Genomic DNA, 11,458 nt, shown 5'->3' with positions numbered 1-11,458 from the left:
ACGCATCGAGAAGCACCCGTTGTTGTGTTGTGGTTATAATGCTGACTCATTTCAGTAGATGGCGCTAATTCACCTTAACCTGCCACCTACATTGACAAACAGCATTAGCGCCGTGCATTGTAGGAAACAGTTTGCCAGGTAGACTGGTCTGTTGCACACTGAGAAGTTTTCCTGGATAAGTAGGACATCCAGGGATTTTCTGATAACTGCAGATTTTGCAAGTTTTTGCATACTGACTGCTGCATACTGAATTTCAGCCAAAATGGTAGGCACTGCTAGTGTAGTAGGTGGTTTGGAAAACAGCCTGTGTGTGTGTGAGTGTGTGTGTGTGGGGTGATGAGTGGAGAGCAGAGTGGGCTTGTCCAAACACTGGCTGGTCCCTGGTTGGAGAATGGGATTGATCCTCATTCATGACAGAAACAACATATTTGGACCTGAGAAACATCAGGTTTATTGTGAATTCACTTCAGAAAGATCAAAATCATTAAACTTCAACATGTTTCCTCTACAGATCAGACAGAGTCTGGTGAAACTGATTCAGCGTATTCTTGGAACCTGGGAGCCCTGGAGAGTATCGTCAACAACACACCTCAGAGCTGCTACAACGAGACCATCAGCTTCCTCCAGGTGAACAAGAGATGAAGTTTCTAAAAACTATTCTATTCTGTTTCTTTAACTTTCTGTTAACATCAAAATAATGTCTGAGTCATTTCAGGGACAGAATATCAAAGAATACCTGATAAGTTTTTATTTGGTAAACAGTCTGAGGGGAGGAGTAGTAGGAGGAGTTAGTACGTTTTATCATCTTTGACTAACAGTAACGTGAGACTGAGTGAACGGTTTCTCTTTTTCTCCTCAGTCCAACTCAGAGCTGTGTTTCCACCAGCTATCCCTGGTCCCCAGCCTCAGCCCTGTGATGCCTTCAGGAGCCGTGTATCTCATGGTCAGTCCTGAAAGTCAGTGTTTAATGGACATAGCAACAGTCATGCTGTTTAAAGTATTAACTATGTTACCCACTGTACTGGTAGTTTTAAAATTGAATATTTTATGGTAAATGATGACAGAAATAACTGAGACCACACGGAAAGGACTAGAGAAAGTCTTGTGAGGCAGAAGTAGCCACATTTCAAATCAGTGATGGAGCTGTAGAGTTGTAATGAATTATCACAGCCTGATGAAGCTTTGTTGTTCATTTTTCAGTCCTTGAAGCTCCACAGCTATTGGACAGGTTTTTAACACAAAAATTCATCCCCATAATAATTCTTCCCAGAACAAATGAGTTTCTGCTCTTAGTTCTTTAAATTAAGATTTATTTATACAATTCCATTTAGCAGAGGCTTTTGTCCAAAGTGACATAATGATGTAGCCACAGCTAACCACCATTAAAAATCAACATAAACTCTATCATTCAAGCTTCAACAACATCCGTCACCACTGTTCCTCATACTGTGTGAGAAAGGCTCTCTGTGAGATCAATACCTCAGCTTTACCTGATCACATGTTTTTATTCTTCACCTTAACAATAAGAAATGTTTATTTCTCAGGTTTAAACCCTGTTCAGTTGTTACAAACCAAACTCCACACCTTGCTGAGTGAATATTTGTCCTGTTTATATCAAAATATCTCAGCACATACTGCAGAAACTGAAATCCCAGCAAGTGTTTGTCTTCTTTTCAGTCAAAATCAATTTCTTAGACAATGTTGCCTCGAGGCAACAAAACCTCAAAAATATTCACAATTTTTTTACTTTTTTTAGATTATGTTTATTTGATCTAAGACAAAAAAATCACACACTGTGAATCTTGGGCCTGTTTAGACGAACACAAAGCTGGTATCCTGACTTCTTTTACTGTGTCAGAGCCAAGCTCCTCCTTAAACCAGGAGGCCATGAGGAAGGCCTTTGTAGCTATCAGTAGACAGGCTTTAAACAGGAAGACTTTGATTCACACAGACACAACACCTGAGTCTGAGCTGATCGATGTGGAAGAGAGAATATGGAGAGAGCAGCAGCAGCACAGACACACTGATCCAGATCAAACAGTGTTTCTTTACTTGACCACTGCATGTGGAGCTGTTGAGCACTGACAGCAGCTCTTTGGAGGAAAGAAGCAGTCGACTGTCTCCAGCTCCTGCTCTTATTGAACCTCTGTCTGCGGCTTTCTCTCCATCTGGGGATCCCATGTGGAATTAATTTCCTGTCTTAATTCAGCATCTTTAATTGATTTGAGAGCAGCATTTTATTGATTTCACACTCAGATTTTGTGATATTGTCTGTCAAAACTCTGCTCTTGTGCTAAAATTTGCTCTGCGCGTGTTCAAACTGTGTCCTCGCGCTCGGTTACAATGCTGCTCACGCAGATTTCCTGCGCTCACAATCGGGTTCTTTGTCTTGCGCTGAGGGAATTTCTGCTCACAGATCTCTGTCTGCTCTCAAATTTTTTTGTGGATCGACCAATAGAAGGCAGACTAGTGTTGACCAATCAGATTATCCCTGTTCTTCACGGAGCGTCCCATAGTGACGGGCCCTCTTTTAACCTGGTTTATCACCCCCTGACCTTCGGGGCTGTAATAAATGTGATTTCTTAATTTTTTTTTGTTCACCGTCGGAATCAAATATCATTCAATAAATAAACGAGCACCCATGTTTTTTACTAAAATAGCTATATTGTATAACCATAGACACATGACACAGTGCTTTTTGCGGTGTGCTGGTAGAGAAAACAATGTCACCATCATGAAGCTAGCAGGACAACAGATCTCATGCAAAAATGGAACAGCAAAGTCAAAGAAAATCAGGCAAGTTGTTTTAAGTTCATTTTAATGAAAACCTTGCGCCCCTGGTAGGCAATTTACCCCATGCACACTTTGTGCCCCTGGTAGATAATTTTTCTCAGTGAAGGCCCTACCAAACCACCAAGCGGGCACAACCAGACAGTGAGGCTAACCACCCTGACCAACCCTTACCCTTCATGTCAGTGTTGTTTTATCCAGAGGTTTGATGTTTTCAGCTCCTCACCTGTTTTGACACAAGTGGAGGAAACAGTCCGCCCTCTTGTTTGAAGCATCAGGTGGTTCATTTGGAAGTGGCGTTTGAGCTTAAACTTGGAACTATGGCACTGTTGGATAGCTTTTCTCCGCACACAGAGCACCATCGTTACTTTCTTTGACCACCTCCCGTACCAGAGCCCTCAGCAGGGTCTGGATTTTGTCCTGGGCCCTGTTTGGAGTTCAGACTATTCCTTTTCAGAAACTTCTCCATCCCTGTCACTGCTACCTGTCTCATGCATCACTACATCTGTCTCATTTCTCCTGTCTCAGAGCACTAAGACAATTAGCTACCTGCTAGCCCCTACTGACATGAAGGAAGTACATCACTTTTAAAGCACAGACACTCAACAGTGGCATGTTACTAGTTTTTAGACCCATGAAGTGAAACTAGATCATTTCCCACAGCACACCTTACAGTATCTCACAGCACACTAGTGTGCCATAGAGGGTTAATGTTTGAACCATACTGAGTTTATCGTCTCATCTGGATCTAAAACTGTCATGTCCAAAAATTAAGGCTTCACCAAGAGAACCTGTAACGACCACAGGCTGTTTATCAGAGAAAAAGTCCAGGCTAAAAAACACACTCAGTTTTTCATTTTATTCAGCTTCATAAATGAAGAAATAATGAACATTTTAGAGAATGTCTGCTGCGGAGGAAGGATTACAAACACTCATGAGCCCGTTATTGTTTTTTTTTTTTTGTTGTTGTTTTTTTATTTGTTTTAAAGCATGGGACAAAATCGGGGCATTGGGGGAAAACCCATGCTGCTAGTGTGTGTGTGTGTGTGTGTGTGTGCATGTTTTGGGGAGGGGGGCTTTGGCATGGAGGAGTGTCAGGGTTGTCACTCTGCGCTCTGCTGCCTCCATTGTTTGTACTGTCGGCAGCTGCGAGGAGTGCAGGCCTTTTTAAATCTCCTCCAGAGTGACACCTCCTCAGATGTTTCCTTGACCGAAGCTGGCGTCACTTCCTCTGGCCCAGGTGTGTCCTCAATGATCTCAGGTGTTACTTCGACTGACATGTGTGTGTCCACCTCGATCTCAGGAGTTTCTTCCTCCACTGCAGGTGATTCCAGGACAGTCTCTGCTGTTGTTTCTGCTGTCACAGGTGAGTCCTCGACCATCTCAGGAGCTTCCTGGATGACCTCAGGTGTCTCCTGGACCATCTCTGGTGTTATCTGGACTATGTCTGGTGTTATCTGGACCATCTCTGGTGTTATCTGGACCATCTCTGGTGTTATCTGGACTATCTCAGGAGCTTCCTGGATGTCTTTGTCTGAACGTGGGGGCTCAGCCTTTTCTTCAGGCTTCAGTTCTTCTGGAGCGTTTTGGAGCTCCCTCATCTTCTCCTGCAGAGCCCTGATGACCTCCTCTTGATGTTGTACCTGGGAGGTCAGCTGGAAACAGCTGCTGTCTTTTTCTTGCAGCTTGTTCTCCAAGTCCTGCACCATGGCTCTGTGCTCCATGTCCTTTGTACGGGCCTCTGCCTTTTGCACGTATAGCTCATTCACAACAGCTTCGTGTGCTGTGGAAAGCCTCTCACACACCAGCAGATCTTTCTGCTTCCTGTCCACGTTCTGGCGCCTGGCTGCTTGCAGTTTTTCCCCCAGATCTGCATTCCTCTCTGCCTCATCCAACAGCCTCTGGTTTTGGGATTCAATCAGGCAAATGAGCTCGGTTTTCTTTTCCTCTGATGCTTTGATCTCATCCTTCAGTTGGAGGACTTCAGAAGTTGTTTCTTGGATCCTGCGGTTCCAAACCACAACTGTCTTTTTGTGGTCTTGGTGGAAAGCGTCAGCCTTCTGTTTTTCCTCCTGCAGCTCATCCTGGAGAGTTGAAACTTGGCCTTGGAGCTCTTGAACCTGGACAGATTTTTCAGACTCCTCTGATGTTCTTTTGAAGACCTCTTCTTGCAGGGTCTTCACCTGCTGCTCCAGAGACTCTTTCTCTTCCTCAAGCTGCTGAACGTGCTCCAGGTTTTGGTTGTTGAGCTCCTGTTGCGCAGACCTGAGCTGCTCCTGGTCTTTCTGGAGCATGTCATTTCTCAGCTTTTCTGTCTGCAGCTGGTCTTTGAGAGATCCAACAAGAGCGTGTAGCTCTGTGATCTCTTTCCTCATCTCCTCCTCCTGTACCCTCTGAGCGGTGGTGTCGTCCGTCTTTGGGGCTTCGGTCTCAGGTCTCAGGGTGTCGTTGGGTTTCCAGCCACTTGAGAGCACTGCAAGCTTTTTGTTTTGTGCAGCAATGACCCCCAGGAGCTCTTCCTTAGTTTTACTATAATAATAAAACATATCCTGAGTGGGGACACAGAGAGGGCTCAGGTGTTTCACCTCCTCTTTGAGCTCCTGGATCTGTCTTTGGTAGTAGGACCTCTCAATCTCATCCATCCTCCCCTGTCCTTCTACCTCAGTCACTTTGGTCTTGCTGGTGTCAGTTTTCCCTTTCACCGTAACCTTTTGTTTTATCACTTGGTGAGACATTGTTATTTTTGCTTGTGATAAGCGTCTTTAAAGTCAACTTGCTCTGATAAAAAGCCTGGAAGAACGTGTCCTTTCTGCTTCAGTCTCTGCTGGGTTGTGTGTCTGTGTCTGTGAACTCCTGGGTATGCTTTCTATTGTCCCTTCTCCTCTGTCCACTATGACGTCACACACAGCTACTGTGTCATCCCCCAGAATGCACCATTTCAAAAATAAACAAACTTCTCAACTCAACTCAACTTTATTTATAACACACTTCAAAAACAAACATCTGAAACAAAGTGCTGAACACAAAAAATGGTGCAGGTGTAAATAAATTAATCAATAAAACAAACAATAAATCAATAAAGCAGAGGTGAAGGCACTTTAATAATTGATTATTCTGAAAAACAATTTAAGAACAATAAAAACAATAACTATGAACTAAAAACAAACTGTGTCTCAAGCTGGGTTCAAAGCCAAAGAATAAAAATGGGTTTTAAACAAAATAACATTTTATCTCTGAGGTCAGTAAAATAAATCTTTCATATAAAATAAGACTCAGCAGCTTTCAGATTTACCTCATTTGCATTTCTGTCAGTAGATCCTGCACTAAACCAAAACAGTGAAATGGGAACCAAAGCAAGCAGCAGCAGCGTAAAGCTAGCTCTTTGGGTGGTTTTCTTGCTGAAAAATGTGAAGTGACTGACCAAAGATGTTCATATGGGCATGAAAATAAAAAGGGCTGTAACGAAATTATCCATCCATCCATTTTCTATACCGCTTATCCTGTTTTAGGGTCGCGGGTGGCTGGAGCCTATCCCAGCAATCAATGGGCGAGAGGCAGGGTACACCCTGGACTGGTCGCCAGTCAATCGCAGGGCTGACACATAGACAGACAACCATGCACGCACACACTCACACCTAGGGACAATTTGGTGTGACCAATTAACCTGCATGTTTTTGGACTGTGGGAGGAAGCCGGAGTACCCGGAGAGAACTCACGCATGCATGGGGAGGTAACGAAATTATATTGAATAAAAAAGGGCAAAAAGCAGATTTCAAAGATGAAATAAAATCAAGTAAAACAAAATCAAAGGGGGTGAATACAAAGTCTGCAAATATATTTGCAAAAATTAAAAAAAGAATGAAAAAAACTTTCTTTAAGTTGTTATTATGGGGTTTTGTGTTCAGGGTTTTGAGGGAAATATTAATCTTACTATTTTGGAATGATGCTGTACCATTAAAAACATGTTTGGAAGTCATGAATGTTGTTGATGGTTGTTTCTAAACTGTTATAAAATAACTTTATTCTGAGCTGATTAAAATATTTCACCCTTTTTAACGATTTGAAGGTAAAATTGATATTTAAAAAAATCTTTGTTAAACTAATTAAACACCTATTATTGGACAGCAAATAAGCTCTGAGCTATTTTATCAAATATCAGTTCAATTAATTATTTTGTGTTAAAAATAGAAAAAAAAAAGGCTTGATATCTCTCCTTTAGTTTCTCCTGCCTTTCTCTTCTCCTCTCCTCTTTCTCCTCTCTCCTCCAGTCGTTGTTTTGAATCAGTTTGTTTCAGTATTCTGAATCAAAAATTCATCACAGTATTTGTTTTATTCAAAAATAAAGCCAAAATTTATTTTGTTTTATGTTGTTCTTTAGTGTTATTTATCTCTTTAAATTTATTTACTGTTTACAAATTGTTTGTGTGAAATGAATCATTACATGGAAGCTACAGTGTTAAGGACCATGTTCTTATCATGACTTGAAGATTTTTCAACACTTTTAACACTTGAAAACTGTCGGCAGAAACTAATTTTTTTTTGTGTAGCTATTCCAACTTTTTACCGAATTAACATCAAATTATTTCGATCAGTCGATTCAAATGGCAACCTCAAGAATAGCAATCAGATTGTGAGCTTCTCAACAACACCCAGCCCTAATTTAAAATAACTAAAATGATGACCTATGCATTGTACAACACCAGTACAAATGACCTTTGATTAGTTTTTACCTCTAAAGTAACTCCACAAACACTTTAAGAGTGCCCTGCTTATCTAATCTTGAGTCCATGTTGGACATAAATGAGTTTGATTGTTTCTCCAGGTAGAGGGGATACAGTGGGTCTTTATTGGACCAAACTGTCAAATGTTGATATCATCAATATATGGTGAGATGTTTTAACAGTTTCTGAGATTAATGTTGAGTTTTTTAGGTAGATGTAATGTTTATAAATATGTTTGTGTATATGTGTCTCAGCTGATAACAAGATCTGAATTGATAAACATGTTTCACTGCTCAAGGCTTCAATGACACACAGTGCTCGAGTAGGACATCTAGTGGTCAATAAAACAAAGAGCAGTTGATGTGCGTCACTGGCTCACTACACTAAATGATTGAATATTTTCAAGTGGAAACACTATTGATGATTGTAAAACAATTAATAATAATGACAATACATATTGTAAACTATGTTTCTCATTTAGCACATCTGTTTGTAAGCCCTGTATGTTCCACTTATTTGTATTAAGAAATGTTTGAGTGGTTCTGCTACAATCATAATATGTGCTCTACAAACAAAGACTGATGTCATTATCACATGGGGCTGCTTCAAATACAGATCACTTTATGGATTCTGGCAAAGTATGTTTTGGGTTTAGTAGCGCCACATTATGTAATAATGTAATACATTTTCAATTCATTATGCAATGACACTGTATTTTGTTATAATCTGACATATTTTGCCATCAAATTCTTTAACACAATATGTAATAAACTTTGCTGCATTATGTTAAACATTCTGACATATTGCATCAGTTATTATAAAATGCAAGTGTTGCATTTTTTTATTTTTTAGAAAATGTAAGACTAATGTTCACTGTGTAATAAACCACCAAAATGGATGTTTAAATTTCAAAAACAAACAAAAAAATCTTGGACAAATAATTGAACCATCAGAAAGAACTTGACTTAAAGCACACCAGCATGAATGGTAAATATAAGTTCATCTTAGAAACGTAGGACGTTTCATCGGTCAAATCTAAACCACATATAACTGAATTCTTAGAGAATGTGTTTGAAAGCTTACAGAGATTTTAAAAAAAAAGCATTAAATGACTTTTAAAGGCACCAATGTTATCACTGAACTGAAATGTAGGAAGACACACACACATGCAAACTGGATCATGTCATGTAAATACTACACGTGACAGAAAGCAGATAAAACACATAACAAATATGGAAGAGAACATGTAAAAATGCTGTCCTTCATCTGTAGTTGTAGGATATGTAGAACAAACCCTCACAATAAATATGAGTGAAAAGTGGTCTACAGATAAGAGCTGACAACTTTTTCCAAAATTCTAGCAAAGACAAAATTAACTCACTCAGTAGATGTAAAACTGTTTACTGTAGTAGACGTATATATGAAGGCACTGAAGGGTACAGCTGCTGTAGCAGAATAAAAAAATCAAATCAGTTGTATTGTTAAAGAAATGGAGATAGAACAAAGTTTTTTTTCTGTTCCATATTTGTTTTTTTTCCTGCTTTCTGTCACGTGTAATATTTCCACAAATTAATCCTGATTGCATGCGTGTAAGTCTTCCAAGATTTGAGTGTAGCGAGATAACGTTGATGCCAGTAAAAGCCATGTAGAGCAGTTTTTGTCTCTTTGAGCTTCAAACACATTCTCTATGAACTGAGTTTTATTTGATTTAGATTTGAGAAATGAAACATCCTTACTTTGGAAAATGAATTCATATTTAGCTTTCATGCTGGTATTCTTAAGCCCTAGAAGGCCCAGACTGGACAGCCAGAACAGCCGGGACCACCGGGACCATCCAGAGCGCTTATGTGCCTTGCACACCCACCCTTACGGTTAATATCTTTCTGATTTTATAATTTATTTATTCTTTTAATTGAGACTTCCATTTTGCTGGTTAGTTTTGTTATTACTGATATAACATGTCAGAATGTAAAACTTAATGCAGCAAAGTTTATGATATATCATGACTTTTATGACAAAATGTGTCAGATTATCACAAAATGCAGCTTCATAACACCATGAATTCAAACTGTATAATATTATTACATAATGTGGCATGATAACATAAAGTGGAACTACAGGGTACATTGGTGAAGAGGTTCATGGTTGTGTGGAGAGAAGGGGATGTGCTTGAGAAACTGGGCAGTGTGTGTGTGTGCTTAAGGACTGGGCAGTGTGTGCTTGGTGAACTGGGCAGTGCTTGTATGGAATGAATATCCTATCTTTAATCAAGAGCATTTTTAATGGATTTGAGAGCAGTAATTTATTGATTTTATGCTCAGATTTCGTGATATTGTCTTTCAAAACTCTACTCTTGCGCTCAAATTTGCTCTGTGCGTACTCAAACTGTGTCCCTGCGCTCAGTTACAATGCTGCGCATGCTCAAACTGTGTAGTCTTGCTCGGTTTCAATGCTGCTCGCTCAGATTTCCTGTGCTCACAGATCTCTGTCTGCTCTCGAATGATTTGTGGATCGACCAATAGGAGGCCGAGTAGTATTGACCAATCAGAATGTCCTCGTTTGTATACAGGTGCGTTCCCTGTTTTTTTCCGGAGCGTTGCATACAGGCGGGCACTCTTTCAACCTGGTTTATCACCCCCGACCTCTGAGGTTGTAATAAATGTGATTTCTTCAATTTTTTGTTTTCTGTTGGAATCAAATATTATTCAATAAATACACGAGCGCCTGTGTTTTTACTGAAATAGTTATATTTTATAACCATAACCGCATGACGCAGTGCTCTTTGTGGTGTGCTGGTGGAGACACCATCATGAAGCTAGGCAGGACCAAACGCTCTGTAAAGAGCACTGTGTCATGTGGTTATGGTTATACAATATAACTATTTCTTAAAAAAAACAAGCAGCAACCTCCGGTCTGAGAATATGAGACAATGCTGAAGTGCTAAAATCTGCTGTTTCTGGAGTGTTCGCTTGAGGCTGTCTCCATAAGTACCAGAAGTCACACACACACCAAGCCAAAAAAAGTCGTTTTCAAAGCAGAAATTAATCTATTTACAGCCTGGTTCAAAAAACGTCTTCTGTCTGAGTCGCTAATTTTACTACCGGCTCCCACTGTACGGGGGGTACATTTTTTTCTAACACAGCCGTTCAGATGATATTAAGATCGCGGGCTCCCCCAATAAGAGGCACAGCTGAGGGTCAAGTGACGGCCGGCGCCCTATGGCTGTAGGTGAAGCCCTTGCCACTACCAATATGGCCGCTATAGCCAATGTGCTGCATATTCAGTTTCAGAAACAGACGGGTGACGTCGGCGAGACTACGTCCATGTTGTATACAGTCTATGGTAAAAACACAGGCGCTCGTGTATTTATTGAATGATAATTGATTCCAACAGTAAACAAAAAATTAAAGAAATCACATTTATTACAACCCCAGAGATATGGATGGGTACCTTTCACATTTGAAACGATATGGTACCGATGCCTGGTACCTGGCAATCAGTACCGGTACTCAACAGTACCAAGTTTTGGTACTTTGCTGTGTTTATGTGGTAAAAAATATCAATTTGTTTAATAATGAAATATAAAAAAAAAGTTCAATTTAACAAATTTATTCTTCAGTATATAACCTTGCAATGCTATGTTCATGTCCAGCATGGAAAATCACCTACTCTTCCACTCCCTCACAGTCACAAGGATGCATTTAGGTACCTAAACATGGTACCTTTTGGTTTTACATGAATCGATACCCGGTACTTTTGACAGAATTCGGTCGGTACCTGTAAAATAATACAGTACCCATCCCTACCCAGAGGTCGGGGGATAAATAAACCAGGTTGATAAACCCGCCCGTGTGCAACGCTACGGGAAAAACACCGAACGCACCCGTAAACAAACAGGGACATTCTGATTGGTCAGTACTCAGCCTCCGATTGGTCGATCCACAATA

General features: G+C 40.3%; 1 protein-coding gene across 1 annotated transcript in view; it reads left to right on the top strand.

The window, feature by feature from the left end:
* The first annotated feature begins 336 nt into the window (after window positions 1-336).
* LOC141807312 (tyrosine aminotransferase-like) overlaps window positions 337-11,458 on the top strand; it is a 28,509-nt gene continuing 17,387 nt past the window's right edge. Inside the window, exons 1-3 of the mRNA XM_074693272.1 lie at window positions 337-352; window positions 512-627; window positions 860-943. Of these exons, the coding sequence (XP_074549373.1) occupies window positions 337-352; window positions 512-627; window positions 860-943 (216 nt within the window). The remainder of the gene's footprint in view (window positions 353-511; window positions 628-859; window positions 944-11,458) is intronic.

The sequence above is a fragment of the Halichoeres trimaculatus genome, unplaced genomic scaffold (genome assembly GCF_033239565.1).
Source record: "Halichoeres trimaculatus isolate MK-OKI-2021-1 unplaced genomic scaffold, fHalTri1.1 fHalTri1_scaffold_1, whole genome shotgun sequence".
Taxonomy (NCBI): Eukaryota; Metazoa; Chordata; class Actinopteri; order Labriformes; family Labridae; genus Halichoeres; species Halichoeres trimaculatus.
This window is presented reverse-complemented; position numbering and strand designations above follow the sequence as displayed.